The sequence below is a fragment of the Rhea pennata genome, chromosome 3 (genome assembly GCF_028389875.1).
Source record: "Rhea pennata isolate bPtePen1 chromosome 3, bPtePen1.pri, whole genome shotgun sequence".
Taxonomy (NCBI): Eukaryota; Metazoa; Chordata; class Aves; order Rheiformes; family Rheidae; genus Rhea; species Rhea pennata.
In genome coordinates this window covers 61,840,706-61,855,634 of record NC_084665.1, presented here as the reverse complement: position 1 = coordinate 61,855,634, position 14,929 = coordinate 61,840,706, and the positions used below count along the sequence as shown (strand labels likewise).

The following is a 14,929-nucleotide window of genomic DNA, read 5'->3' as shown; positions in this document are numbered from 1 at the left end:
AATCTATCCTAATGTTGGGCTCTGAAAATATGTATTTTAAAGCACTCTTGACTGAGACTACTTGCAGCTTACTTTAATTCTCAAAACTGTACAGAGAACTTAACTGCAGCAGTTGTCTGATAGTTGTCTGAAGTTGTCTGATACTTTCTCCAGCAGAATGAGTTTCCATGACTAGCAGATAGGATCACCAGAGCTGTTAATGCTGCCAACTACCTGTAGTTAGTGCTAACTACAGCCTATGTCTCACCATAAGCTTTGGTGAGAGAAGTGACTTGCCTGCTTCATCAACTAGGGTTTTAAGTGCAGGTGTACACAGCAAGCAAAATCACCACCTGCTGCTAGTGCATCAGGCTAGCAGTTGGTGACCCATCACTCACCTGGTTTGTGTCTGCTAGTTTCTTAGGTCCCCAGAATTTTCTTTTAGGAGCTTGCCTTTGCCATTGCTATCGTCTACTAAGGCAACTGTTTATCTTAGTCTTCAATATCAGATTCAGAGGTGCAAGACTAGCAGGTCTGGACTGTTACCTGCATCTGCAGGTGATGTGAGACTTGAGAGGATACCTGCGCCACAAGTACAAGTGAAGTGTTAAATACAATAACTTTTTTGACCTTTCTGTTGCAGGTAGTTAAAACAGTAGGCTTGCGAGAAGTATGGTACTTTGGTCTTCAGTACGTGGACAACAAAGGATTCCAGACTTGGCTGAAGCTAGATAAAAAGGTAATAGACTTTGGGCTAATTGCTGATAAGGGTTAAAGCTTACATGATTCGTACTGTGTTATTGGCTGTGACTTTATAATCCTAGTACCTGTTGTTGATTGTTCCTTAACTCTTATAACTCATAGATTATTTTTAGAGGGGACTTGGTGACCTCTATGGGAACTGTTCAGGTGAGGTCTGGCCTAGTGCATACTTTTTTTTTTTTTTTTTTTTTTCTTTTTCTGCATGAATTATAAAAGGCCATATTGCACTTTTCAGATGGGCAGCAACTGCAGCACTTTGATGTTGTGCCTTGTTGTGTAGAAGTGGCTGTACTTGCTGGAAGAACATCTTGGCTTATACTAGTTTTAGTATCTGCTTGTGCGGGATCAGTTGCTGCACTGATCAGGAAGAGTAGTTTGCTTGTACACTGGGTAGTTGTAACATAGACTTTGGATGTTTCTTGTGTGCCCTTGTTTGTGGAGTTGCAGCTCTTATGAGAATATGAACTCCTCTTGGTAGAGGCAGCCAGAGTATCATAAGTGTAAGGGGTCTGTTCTGTCAAGCACAGAGAACATAATTCTAGATGAGTTTGTCATCTGATACAGCAGGTTAAACTCTACATTCCTGGGTGACCAAGGTTGGCTGTGCAAGCAGAATTTTACTGGCTTAGTTGGAAAATACAATAAGTCTCCCCTGTTTTCATGCCAATGGGCAGCTGGAATTAAGGAATGCTAGTTATTACCTGTCAGTCACTTGCTTATTGTGAAACTGCAGGTGGTTTATTGGCTATAGCCTTGGAATTTTTTTTCTCTCGAAGACACAAAGACTACTGCACCCTCCTTGTCTGGTGCCAGCTGGCATAGCCGACAGGAGATAAGCTGGGCAGAGGTAGTTGCTTCACTCTGAAGCAGCACCTGTTTGTCTCCATTAGTTAAAGTGATGGTAGGGAGTATTGCTGTGTCTGTCTTCTAGAGGCTAGCTTGACAAGTAATTGTAAAACAACACTGGAGTATGTTTAGCTCAAACTCTGCAGGGAGTTTTATGGGGTTGATGGCTTCTATGTTGGCTGGAGAGAGATCGCTGTAGGGCATGGGCACCAGATTGCTACAGAAATGTATTTTTGAAAACTGATACTCCTTAAGACAAATGCCCTGAATCCATTTTTCTGTGTAAAAGCAGCTTACTCTTTTGTTTGCAGCCCTGCTTAGTTGTTGTGTTGCCTCTATCCTCAGGTTTCTGCTCAGGAAATCCGAAAGGAGAACCCCCTTCAGTTCAGATTCCGTGCCAAGTTCTTTCCAGAGGATGTGGCCGAAGAGCTGATCCAGGACATCACGCAGAAGCTCTTCTTTCTGCAGGTGAAGGAGGGGATCCTCAGCGATGAGATCTACTGTCCTCCTGAAACAGCAGTTCTCCTTGGTTCCTATGCTGTGCAGGCCAAATTTGGAGACTACAGCAAAGATGTGCACAAGCCTGGATACCTTAGTTCAGAGCGTCTGATCCCCCAAAGGTGAAGGTGTTTGAATCAGTTCCCCCCCCCCCTTTTTTTTGTCAAGAATTTGCATGCCAGTTAAATACAGAGTTTCACTGAAAGTAGGTTAGTAGGTTTTTAATTTGAACTCTGTGTATGTGAAGTTTTTCTTTCTTCATTCATTTCTATACAGTGTATTACAGTACACTTTTGTCATCTTTGAGCGGGTTAGAGAGAGGAAGTGTACTTGGATCTCAGCTTTTCTTTCTTAAACTGCAGCACCTTGCTGGTAACTGGCAGCATGAATGTCTCCTTTTTAAGGAGGAAGGAGCAGGCTTTTGTCATGAATGTGTCATTGCAGGAGAAGTTTTGAGCTGTGTCCTTAATCATAATATGCAGTCATAGAAAGACTGTATCTGGAAAGCATTTGGGACTATGTAGTCTATCCTCACAAAGGATAAGTGTACATTATGAGGAAACTGGCTGGTGTTTACGCTTCCTGATTACACTCTGAGCAGTGTGGCTGATTCCAGGAATGACACTGACTTATGCTCTGCCTTAACCTTTTGGTGTCTGTGGCATGTACACGATTCTTTTGCAATGTTCTGCTTACTCCTTTTATGCCCTTGGTCAGTAACTAGAAAGAGACTTTACAAAGTAAGAAGGCATTTTTTGTTCATAGTGAATGGCTCTGCTTCACAGAGGATGTGTCCGTGCTGAGTAGAATATTCTTTTTGGCTTGAGAAAGAATTCTTAGCAGGACTAATTTTTCAGTAGAGCTGTAGCAACATCAGCATCAATGTATGTAGCAGAACAAGAAGTCTAATCTTGCTACTTTCTGTTTTCCTGTATTAGGGTGATGGACCAGCACAAACTCTCCAGAGAGCAGTGGGAAGAGCGGATCCAAGTTTGGCATGCTGAACACAGCGGCATGCTCAAGTGAGTGTTTTGTATTGGTCTGTAGGCTGGTCACTTTGATGCTTGTTAAATAGCCTCAAGTTTGTGGTTTTACAATATGTTTTTAGAATAAAATCCAAGAGTGGCCTGGGTAGGGAAACTGTATATATGTATTTTTTAGTCCAGCATTGAATTAATCAGTAAAACTCAACAGAACGTGTACACTGCTCGTGTGGACAGTCCTTTGGATGGCTTCCTAAAAATCCTCCACCCATGTGCAGCGTATCAGTGGTACCTTTGAGGGGATAAAATTAAACGTGTGTGTCTAACCCTAAGCTCATTGAAGCATTTGCACTGGGGAAAGTTTAGGTACTGTATCTTTTCTGTTGACAGAACCTTAGGCAAGGGTGAGCACTGAAAGAGCTAAATGTTACTGTTTTCTTGGGTTTGTGTGTGTGTGTGTGGTTTCCCCCCCTCCCCCCCTCAGGAAATATTAGGGCATGGTAGATGGGGGTAAACTGCATTTATGTGTGCTCAGGAGTGTAATATAATGACTCTTAAAGTGAATTCCAAATGCTGAATGTTCAGTTTTAACTCCTGTGTTTGTACGGGTTTAGAGAAGTTACTTTTTTCTTCTGAGGATCTCATGCTTTTGAAGTAATCAGATAAGTGAGAAACTAATTTCTGCTCTTCTTCCTGCCTCAACCAGAGAGAATGCCATGCTGGAATACCTGAAGATTGCTCAAGACCTGGAGATGTATGGAATCAACTACTTTGAAATCAAGAATAAAAAAGGAACTGACCTCTGGCTGGGGGTCGATGCCCTGGGGCTCAACATCTATGAAAAGGATGATAAGTAAGGCTTTTGTTTTCTCCTCTGATCTCCCAAAGTGAGGGCTGGTGTGGAAGCAAAGTGGTGTTTCTTACTTACACAATGACACAATCAGGGCAAAGTTCAGAACTTTCTTGTTGTTCAAGTTTGGATGAACAGGAGGTGAAACTATGGCCAGAATTGAGCTTTCGGTTCATTTATGCGTAAAACTAATCCTTTCATGACTTTCCTGATCTTTGTAGTCTGACCTGCTAATGCTGCCTATCACATAAAATAAAAGATGTTTATTGTAAACTGCAGTCTGGTAAACACTCACAGTTGTAGAGCTGAACCCTGAAATAAGGATAGTACCAAGCTTTTCCTGGAGACAGTTTGTCAGGTATATGAGAGTTTAGGTTAACACATCTGCAGAGTGTATGGACATCTGGGACCTTTCCTCTACTGAAGTTAAAGACAGCTGTGTGTACTGCTGCCTGTTCTTGAAAAAGACAGGTTATGGGGTGGACACAAAACCAAAGCCAGATAACTCCCAGAATCCAGGGAGGAGTTAACCTATGTAGCTACCATGAATGAGTGAATTAAATGAGGTCCTTACTGAGGTATGCCTGGCTTTAATCAGCTCTTTCTGGTAAGGGTAGAGCCATTATTAATTAAATGGTAAAGAAAAAGGTGGGAAATGATAGACTACATCCATTAAATAAACATAAAAGGAGGATGTGAACAGTTGTGTCTAAGCCTACAAATCACTTTTAATACTCCACAGTGAGAAAGCAAGTGAAAATAGATATTTTTAAAATGAAGGATTGCTGTCACAACTTTTTTCTTCAAGGCTCTCAGTCCTTTTCTGAATCTGTAACAAAATCGTTGTAACACAGACGGGATTTCACCTGTTCTATGTCTTTGCATACAGAAAGATTTAAATGCAACTCAAATATTAACTGGAACTCCACAGCTTCTTTTGAGATAGCAAAGACAAATACATTTTTTTTTCTTCTGCAATGCTAATACGTGCTGTCACCCAGAAAACAAGGAGTGTCACTTGAAAGAAAGGTAGTTTCGCTCATGTAATACCTCAGTCTTGAATGACTAGTCTTCCTATGAAACCAAGGTCATGCAAACAGGTTTTTCAAGCTACAAAATGCAGGCAGAATATAGCCTTTGACTATAAAGAACTATTAAGAGCTTTTGCAGACTGAATATACCACTGGGATAAAGTACACGTTTCTACCATAACTCTTGCTACTATGCAAGTAAGTCTTCTGAGCAGATGTGGGGACTAGAAAAACAGTAATACATACCCCATCTTTGGTTTGTATGAGCAAAACTTTGGGACTGGTGAGAAAGCAAATATTTCACTGTTGAAGCTGAACGTGAGGAAAGTGAGACTATGCCATAGGTGAGTGAGCCTCTATACTTCAGTGAATATCAATCTCCCACTTATAGGCATTTTCAAGAGTGTTTGTTTTTTGGGTTTTTGTTTGTTTGTTTGTGGGTTTTTTGGTTTTTTTTGTTTGTTTTTTTATCTGCAGTAGAGAGGAGAATCTAGTAAATTAGGTGTTTTGGTTGTCCCTGCTCACTGTATTATCTGGGATTGAAGCTCTTAAGCGAGCTAATATGGAGGAGATTGGCACAATTACTTAATCTTAGTCTGATCAAATTACTTTCTTTTTTCATTCTTACATTATTCTTACATTACATTCTTAATGGTCCATATGCTGTTGCATAATCTTGCAGCTGAGTTAAAGGTTAGGCAATACTAAATTCTGAGGAGGATATGTTTTATTCTTGAAGTGTTTTTCATGTTTGTTTTTTGTTTTATTTAATATTTGGGCCCAGCAAAATCATGCTAGACAATAGGTTTTTGTCTTTGAAGATCAGGCAAATTCCTCCAAAATTGCAAGTTGTATTCCTTAACTGATGAGCTCTGTAGAAAAGATGCTTAAAGAGCTCTGGTGGTTCACCATAATGATAAATGCTTCTTTAAGTGCTAAATTTTAAATACTCATGTCTTCAAGCTGTTTGCTAGGAGTAATTGTCAGTACTTCAGAGTGTGCCAGGGAAGCTATTGATGGGGTTGGATTTTTCTCATGCTGTCATTCAGAAGGCTGATGTCTTCATTTTCATTGTACTGCGTTGTTCTAGCAAGGTGGCTTACTCTTATATAAGACAGAATTCTTGTTAGTTGTTATTTCTAGCGAAAGTAGCCTTCTTTGATAAGAGAAGAATAATATTAGCTTAAACATAAAATGAAATATTGGGGGTGGGGCAGAGGAAATAATTTATTAGTCAAATATACAAGCTCTTGAATTTATTGCAGAGCTGGGCAGATATCTTGAGGGTGATGTACTGGAATGGCTTGGAAATATTTGATCTGATGAATAACTTGATGCTTTTTATGTGCCAGAGTCTAGATAAATTAAAAAAGAAAAACTTGAATGATTAGTGAAGCTTAATTTTAAACAAACTCACAGACCTGAACTCTTAAGTGAGGAATTGCTCAGAGCCTGAATCTTGACTTTGTGTTGTAGGGGTGCTTTCACGTGGGAGAGAACTATGTGGCACAGCTCGTCATAAGACCAATGTGTAAAGGTCTGCCTCGTGACTAGCGGGATGGGCTGAAAGAGCAGTGCACGTGGAAGGAGAGAGCAAGGCTCTTTGTTACTAGCCTTGCCCATAACCTAGGGGAGGAAACGAAAGACAAGGAGTCTGCTTCTGCCACTCGGGCTTATGCCTGTCCAGCACTTCAGTAGTGAAGGCAGCATGGAGGTAACGGGGCTAGCTCTAACCCAAAAGTGAAGAAACAGCAGGGCAGACTTCTGTGCAGATGAGAGAAGATATGGCCAGTTTCTCAGTTACTTTGGCATGTGCCTGCCACGATACAACAGAAGCCTCCCAGAAGTGCAGCCCATATACCTGAAGTCTGCACACTATGGATTTTAGTTCCTGATTCAAAAGAGATGAACTTAATGCAGTTATTTGGGACAGCTAGGCATGCGGCTTCTGTGTGCTGAATTCAGGCACCCTATGGAAGAGTTACATTATGTGGTGTGTCAGAATAAACTGCTGAAAATTATGTTGCATTTTTTTTAACCTTTTTTTTTTTTAATATTTATCTTATTTTTAAACAATGCTCATTTCTGGCACCTACCGATGCCAGAAGCTTCCAAAGTGCTGGGTGTCTACCCCTTGTTTGGATGGTTGGAGCTGCAGGGATCCAGCACATGTAAAGCTGGGCTTTAAAGAGTCCTGTGATAGTGCATTTCAGCTGACTGAAGAGGACTTTCCTTTTCCCCTCCCTTGACAGATATGTTGCTCGGTTGCTTCCTAATTACTTCAGTCAAAATGATTGTTTAGCCTAGATACTCTAAGCTGGGTTTTACTGCCTAGATTGCTTTTTCTGAGGGCTTATGACCCTCAGGGAACCTGAGGGGAAATAGGTAAGAGCTGGGGATGGTTTTTCAGATGCATCCCATTCCCAGAAGAGGGCACGTGGCTAAGCCATCCCCAGTGCACAGCCATAAGGTCAATAGGGTGGCTGATTACAACAAGAAGAGACTCTGTAACAGAGGTGACTGGGCATCATTCCCTACTTCCCTACAGGTTCTTGTTTCCATTAGTGTCCTGCTTTTGTTGGGAGAGCTGTGTAAAGTGCTGCACCCCTGAGTCTGTGTTTTGGAAGCAAGGTGGAAAAATTGCAACACCTCTTAAAAATATTTTTATTCTTTCCAGGTTGACACCAAAGATTGGTTTCCCCTGGAGTGAAATCAGAAACATCTCTTTCAATGACAAGAAGTTTGTTATAAAACCTATTGACAAGAAGGCGCCTGTAAGTATGGATTCTTGGCTGTTGTGTATGAACAACTGCTTGTGCTTCATCTCAAAATACAGACATCTTTGAAGAGAAGTAAACTGCAGATATATTCTAGATGAAAAATGAGTTCATCTAGTAAATAATGACTCATTATTTAGTGTGTGTTTAGAGCTGTTTTTCCGTGCAGTATAGATAAAAGGCTATTGGTGGTATGTAACGTATAGAAAGACATGGCTGTTACTACTGCAGCATCTTTTTTTTCCCCTCTCCCCAAAATAGCTAATTTTATACTTAAGTCTGAGATTTCTTCACTGATTTTGCAAGTCCTCTGTGGGTAGCCAGATTATACTCTGAGACTACTTCTCTCCTTGTTTCTTTCGGTGTACTGAAGTTGGTGGATATCTGCTTTCTTAATTAAAAAACAAAATTCATGCAAGTGCTACTGCAAAACTATATGGACACTTGTAGTATCCCTTCTTAATACTCATTGTTCCCTTTCACTCTGCTGAAACTTTGCCAAGGAAAATTAAGAAATTAGAAAGGACCATGATGTATATTGACCTTCTTGAATACTGGGATAAATGGCAAGGATGTGACTTTTGGAAAGAACTTAAATGTAACTACCTGTCAGTGTTGCTTTTCAATGCTTAAAAACATGTCTTTTCAGAGTTTTAGTGAAGAATTGGCAACTTATTTCAAGCTGTTGAGAACTTTAAGTGGATAACTGGTATAGGTGGATCTCATTCTGTAAGTCTTATGAAACTACTGGAACAGTTGAGAAAGACCATGGAGCTTGGTTTTGGTTTTCCGTGCTCCCCCTCCCCCTTAGTTCTTGGCCTTGGTGGATAAATATGGCCCTCAGAAATAATAAGCAGCTTGGTTTTGCTAAAGAGTGATGACTCATAAATCTTTTTAACAAAAAAAAAAAAAAGTAATTTAAATGATGTGCTGCAGAGCTATTGGTGAAACATCCTTTCCTCCTGATATCAACCTGGCTTTTGTGTGAGTGGTTTTCTTTTTATAAGGCTGTTAGGGTAAATCAACAAAACTCCACACAGATCGGAAGCTTACCTCTGCCAGGGCTGGACTGCTCAATGAAAGAGCCCCTTTGTGATCAGGGACATGTTGCACACAGTACAAAATATTAACCTCTTTTTTATGGATCATGGCTTTCTTTCCACACCCCAACAGTAAATCTGAACATATTTGAAACGGAAGACTTTCAAGAGGCTGATACAGAAAGATGTTAACATTGAAAACTTCAACTATATTTCCTTCCTTTGTGGTTTCAGTTGTCCTTTTTCCTCTGGGTATTGTGTTTAAAACTCTGTATGGAAGAGAGGAATTTATCTGGACACTCGTTTTGAGCATTCAGGAAGTTGTCTGGACCATTTTGTATGCTTTTCTTGCCTTTGAAAAAGGCAAACACTAAAATGAAATACTCAGTCCACCCTAGATGTGAGATTGGCGTTCCCCTTTAATTTGGAGGAGTCTCCATGTCAGTGTTTAAATGGACATTAATGAGTAGAGTCTTTGCTTGGAATAAGCTTTCTAACTTTTAGGCCTGACTGCCCACATACTTCAATATCTTCAGCATATTATCCTCAAAATAAGAAGCCTCAGTGTTCCCAGTTGTGCAGTGGGAGGCTGGGGATGAGGAAACAAGGGACACACGTGTGTGTTCTCATGTGAACGCTTTGTGCCTTGGTTATAGCATTCAGTGACAAATGCAGCCACCTTCCATGGCTTCAGTGTTTACTTTCATTGAGGCAAATATTGCTTGGAGATGGGACCCATTCTTTGCAATATATACAAACTGTTTGTTTTTAAAATTACTTGTCAGAAACAGGAGAGCTGATGAATTAGCTTACAGCCACAGCTAGCAGTTTCAGGCTTGTGCAGCTCAGAGTGTCTCCAACAGGATTACTGGGAAGGGGAAGCACAACACACCTTGGCTGGCCGCATCTTTTGCAGTTGGTATGCGAATAAGTCGAGGAAGATATTAAAGAGAACCTGTCTTTATCAGTCAATTCATGCTGAACTTAATAGAGCCTGGAGTGCTTTTCACTGTTTCTAGTGTAACCTCTAGTTTTTCTGGTGGTAGCTACAACTTGTACTTTTGCACTCAGGCCTGTGCTTGATGCTGCCATACCAAAGAGTTACAGTCCTTATATGCCCCATATCAGTTCCACTTCTTGCTAACCATGAGAGTAATTTGAAGGAATGGAAACTCTTCTTCTGGTGGTATTTGGCAATCACCCACTGCCCTTATCACCGCCTGTACAGTACACAAAAACCAGCATAGAAATGCAAAGTCTGTTCATTGTGTAAGCTCAGACTGCACTATAAACAAGAAATAGTCATAGACTCTGAAAAGTAATCAGGCAGGTAAACTGTGTCTCTGTGTATCCCTTTTTTGGCTGGTTTACTTCTGGAAGAGCCAGTCTGATATGGTTCCTGAAAAAGAATGTTTATGAAATAGATGATAAGGAATGTGGGGCTGTTCTCTTTGCAGAACAAGAAACTTCAGAATCCCTCGGGTTTTGGTGCTGCCTGTAACCCAATATTCAATACTAGTGTTTAAAAAAGAAAAAAATACTTATTAGATGCTGTTGTAATAGCATAGATCAACTTCATTAAGTAATGCAAAGGAGAGGGAAAGAATAATATTGGAGGGTATTTTTGCATGATGGGGATCTCTCCTTTCTCTGAAATGAGTACAGATGATGCTTTAAATATTGATTCTAGATCAGGAAATCCTACAGTGTTGTTTTAATAATCTGTAAAGCATTTTTAGTGTCGTGCACTGTTTCAGGCAGAAAACCAGGCAAACCTGAAAACTAATAACTGCTTATTCATATGTTGCCTTAGTACTGGGGGTGTGCAAGTTGCCCAGAGGGTTAACTGCCAACCCAGAGTATTCTGTAACAGTTCAAAACTCCAGGATTCTTCCCTAAACTGAGATATTTATGAGGTTTTTCTTTTTCTCTAAAAAGACACTTTCCTAGAAGAGTAACTTATCACTTCTGCATAGACTTGAAATCATAGAATCAGTAAGGTCGGAAGGGACCTCTGGAGATCATCTAGTCCAACCCCCCTGCTCAAGCAGGGTCACCTAGAGCATGTTAGACAGGGTTGCATCCAGGTAGGCCTTGAAGATCTCCAGAGAAGGAGACTCCACAACCTCTCTGGGCAACCTGGTCCAGTGCTCTGTCACTCTCACAGTGAAGAAATTCCTCCTCACGTTCGGGTGGAACTTCCTGTGGATAAAAATGTGGAAATGAATAACATAAATAACAAATTGCTTTGGCTTCAGATGATACTGGCAGTTCCTGCCACTAAACTTAAATAACCTGTGTATATGTCTCAGTTGCAGTGAAACTGGTGGCAAGATGACCTGTCTCCAGTCAGCTGGTAGAAGAGAAAGTAGAAAAAGAGAAAGAAGAGAAGGCTGTGCCCGAAAGACTGACTATGTGGTTTCTCTGTGTGGTACCTCTCTTCTAGGATTTTGTGTTTTATGCCCCTCGTCTGAGAATAAACAAGAGGATCCTGCAGCTCTGCATGGGCAACCATGAGCTGTATATGCGGCGCAGGAAGCCTGACACCATTGAGGTGCAACAGATGAAAGCACAGGCCCGGGAGGAGAAGCACCAGAAGCAAATGGAAAGGTGAGCGTGGACAGCAGGGATAGGGAGGCAGAGCTGAATGATACAAATTGCTAGGATTCAGCAGACAGCTGTGCCTGCAGGGCAGCAGTAGGTAATGCGGATTTCACTTAGTTCAGGCTGTGAGCCATCCCGCTTTCAGTAAGGCATATTGCCTAACAGCTCTAGCTTACAGGGATGTGACTCAGGGAATCGTGCAGCAGTGTAAGAATTACTGCTCTGGGTCAAATCTGGGTAGTCTGGTGTCCTTTTGGACAGATCAGCTCTCAAAACTGTAGGAAAATGCGCACATAAATGCATAGTGGGCTCTCTCACCTAGTGATGTACACTTAGAGAGGAGTTTTCCTGAGTTGTTTGTTAGGACTTGGCTTATGTGTTGGACCATGAGATAGTTGGGAGTAAGGGGAAAACTTCAGAGGGAGCATGTGCGTACAGTGTGAACTGAGAAAAGAGGGCTGTGAGACCTCTGATAGGCAATGAGAAAGGATTAGCAATTCCTTTTGGACATTTACCACTGTCTCTGGGTTGTTTATGATCAAGGAATCATGCAGCTTTTCTCCTATGTTTGTGACTTGTTATTCTTTGTTCCTTTGATGCTCTTGTTCTTATAGTTCCTTGATTTTTCCCAGAGATAGAAGTAACAAAATAAGTCTCCTCTGCTGCACTTGCTTGCCTCACTGTAGCTTAGCTCTGAGAGTAACCTTGAAGTGTGAAATCTGTTTCTAACAGGCAACAGCTAGAAAATGAAAAGAAGAAGAGGGAGACAATTGAGAGGGAGAAAGAGCAAATGCTGAGGGAGAAGGAGGAGCTGCTGTTGAGGTTACAAGAGTATGAGGTGAAGACTCAGAAAGCAGAGAAAGGTAAAGTATTTGTACTGGCTGACACACACATTATGCTCTACAGAAGGGTTATATGGGTCACTGCCCATGCTTAGCATAACGCTTGTGACACTGGGATCTTTTGGCAAGGCGTACTAACAGCTACCTGCATGGACAGACGCATGGTAGTGCAGGCATGGCAGCTCCCCCCTCGCCCCCCCCCCGCCCACACATACACAGCAAAAACAGACACTCGTTCACACTGCTGAGATCATCCACAATATAAAGCTCATGTAAAATCTGCCAATTTGTTTGGGGGGGGGGGGGGAGGAAATGGGAGCAAACTAGCTCCATTCCCCGGTTGCCAAGAGAGGTGAGTAGTGTGGCCTCTTCCAGCAGTGAGCAGCAGCTCATTGGGGCAGAGCTCAGCGCTTAATAAGAACTACTAATAAGAAAAATAGTTTGGGAACAGGCTTTTCCGGTTCTGTTTCAGTGCACAGATTGGAGACAGCAACATCAGGTCCTTTTGGTAAACTGTCAGTTAGGGCCAGCAGAATCATGTCAGGTTACGGACTTAATTAAATCTTTTACAAGATAATTGCACTGTAATATGCAGCTGACTATTTCTGAATTCAGTTACTTGATGTATCATGCAATGCTTCCTTGAGGTACATGGTGAGGGAATGTTGCAGGCTGGAGTCAGGTGCTTGTTGTTACCTAAGAGACCATCTGTAGTTCCTTCACTTTGGTCAGACCTGAGGACTAACAACATTGATCCATCTCTTCCCAGAGCTCTCAGATCAGATCCAAAGAGCTGTTCAGCTGGAGGAGGAGAGGAGACGAGCCCAGATGGAAGCAGAACGTTTGGAAGCTGATCGTTTGGCTGCTCTCCAAGCCAAGGAAGAGCTGGAGAGACAAGCTATTGACCAGATAAAGAGCCAGGAACAGCTGGTAAGACTCAGTCATTTTGAGGCTAAGATATACAGGGTCATTACTATGCCCTCTGAATAAGGCAAAGCCAGGAAACTAGTGCAATAAAGTACTGTGTGGTAACATCATTCTAGCACTGGTTTCTGTCACAAGCAATCTGCTTTTCATTCTTAATTTCCTGTTTAGTCTTTATAATAGTGGAGTGTAACAGTCAGCTCTTGCCTCGGTCAAAATTATTATTATCTTTTTTTTTTTTTTTTTTTTAAGAGTCCTTATAAATCCAGTTTTGCTATTCAACAGGCTACGGAGCTTGCAGAGTATACAGCTAAGATTGCCCTTCTTGAAGAGGCAAGGAAGCGTAAAGAGAGTGAGGTTGAAGAGTGGCAACTCAGAGTGAGTATCTTCAGTTTACAAAGTTGTTCTGGAGTTCTGCATTTGAGCCTACCATGGTGTTTAACCTGATATAACTTTCCTGAACATGTAGAGAGAAACATCCTTATACCAGCAGAGAAGGGTAGAGTTATGTGATGAATTTGCAGGATGTCTGCAGAACAGCTTTCTTCCAACAAACCTGACCTTTAGTCAAAATTCAAAATGGAAGCTGATATAAAAACCTGAAAATGTGATCACTATCTTGGAGCCACGGAGAGGGAAAAGGGGTACATGTATAAATGGTGCATTCACTCCATGATGCAATGTCTGAAAATATGGCATCAATGAAGAGAAAATGCTGCAAGTGTGGCCACGCTACAGAGAAGTCGTGAGTGTGTGTGCTGCTGTCAGTGATTTGCTCGTACCCAGCTCTGGAGAGGTGAATAATTTGATACAGTAAAACCATGAATAATCCTGCAAGACTGAGTGCCTGGTGCTCCCAGTGTCCTGTCACTAGCGCTGCAGACTGAATTGGAGGGTAGAATCATCAGACATGCAAGGAACTTGACTTGCTAAGATGTAATTTCATTCCAAATACCAACTCAGGAAAAGTTCTTGCTCTGTTGAACCTGTATTTACAACATACAGCTGTTCAAATGGAGAACAGGATGAAGATCACTAACTTCCTACAAAACTACTGATAGATTATGTTTTATTGGAGGAAGATTGTTTGCTTAGATCCCCTGCATGTTACACAGTGGGTGATACCACTATCACCAGGAAAAAACTTAGGTATGCATAAGAATGTAATGAAATACAGTCTCTGTCAGCTAGAGAGACTGAATTTCTTGTTCTGTACTTTTGATTTCAGAAGGCAGAACTCAGAATATAAGTAAATAAGTGTCACAGTATTCATTAAGCTATTTTAGGCCAGAAATGCATTAATTTTTTTTCCCCCCAAAGGCTAAGGAAGCCCAGGATGATCTGGTAAAGACAAAGGAGGAGCTACACTTGGTAATGACTGCTCCACCTCCACCACCGCCGCCCATCTATGAGCCTGTGAGCTACCATGTCCATGATAATTTACAAGATGAAGGCTCTGAGTACTCTGCCTACAGTGCAGAGTTCTCCAGTGAGGGGATCAGGGATGACCGCAACGAGGAGAAACGTATTACTGAGGCAGAGAAGAATGAACGTGTACAGAGGCAATTGAGGGTAAGAAAGTATTTGGAGAGGAGGGGAAGTAATAAAGCAAATTGTTCCTGGAAAATGGGTTATTTAACCACTTGGTTAACACACACAGCATGATTGATAGTTTCTCTTCCTTTTCAGTTTTTGTAGGGCAGTCTGAATCAATGGCAAAGCACAGAAAGATTATTCTCATTGTTCAGACTTAAGCATGATGAATGTAAGTTTCTGGTACCTCAGTGCTTACA

General features: G+C 41.4%; 1 protein-coding gene across 1 annotated transcript in view; it reads left to right on the top strand.

Annotated features, from left to right (window-relative positions):
* EZR (ezrin) overlaps nt 1–14,929 on the top strand; it is a 41,169-nt gene that overhangs the window by 24,559 nt on the left and 1,681 nt on the right. The window contains exons 3-12 of the mRNA XM_062572431.1: nt 623–718; nt 1,933–2,207; nt 3,024–3,107; nt 3,775–3,921; nt 7,627–7,723; nt 11,213–11,376; nt 12,103–12,233; nt 12,982–13,142; nt 13,422–13,514; nt 14,457–14,708. Coding sequence (XP_062428415.1) covers nt 623–718; nt 1,933–2,207; nt 3,024–3,107; nt 3,775–3,921; nt 7,627–7,723; nt 11,213–11,376; nt 12,103–12,233; nt 12,982–13,142; nt 13,422–13,514; nt 14,457–14,708 — 1,500 coding nt within the window. The remainder of the gene's footprint in view (nt 1–622; nt 719–1,932; nt 2,208–3,023; nt 3,108–3,774; nt 3,922–7,626; nt 7,724–11,212; nt 11,377–12,102; nt 12,234–12,981; nt 13,143–13,421; nt 13,515–14,456; nt 14,709–14,929) is intronic.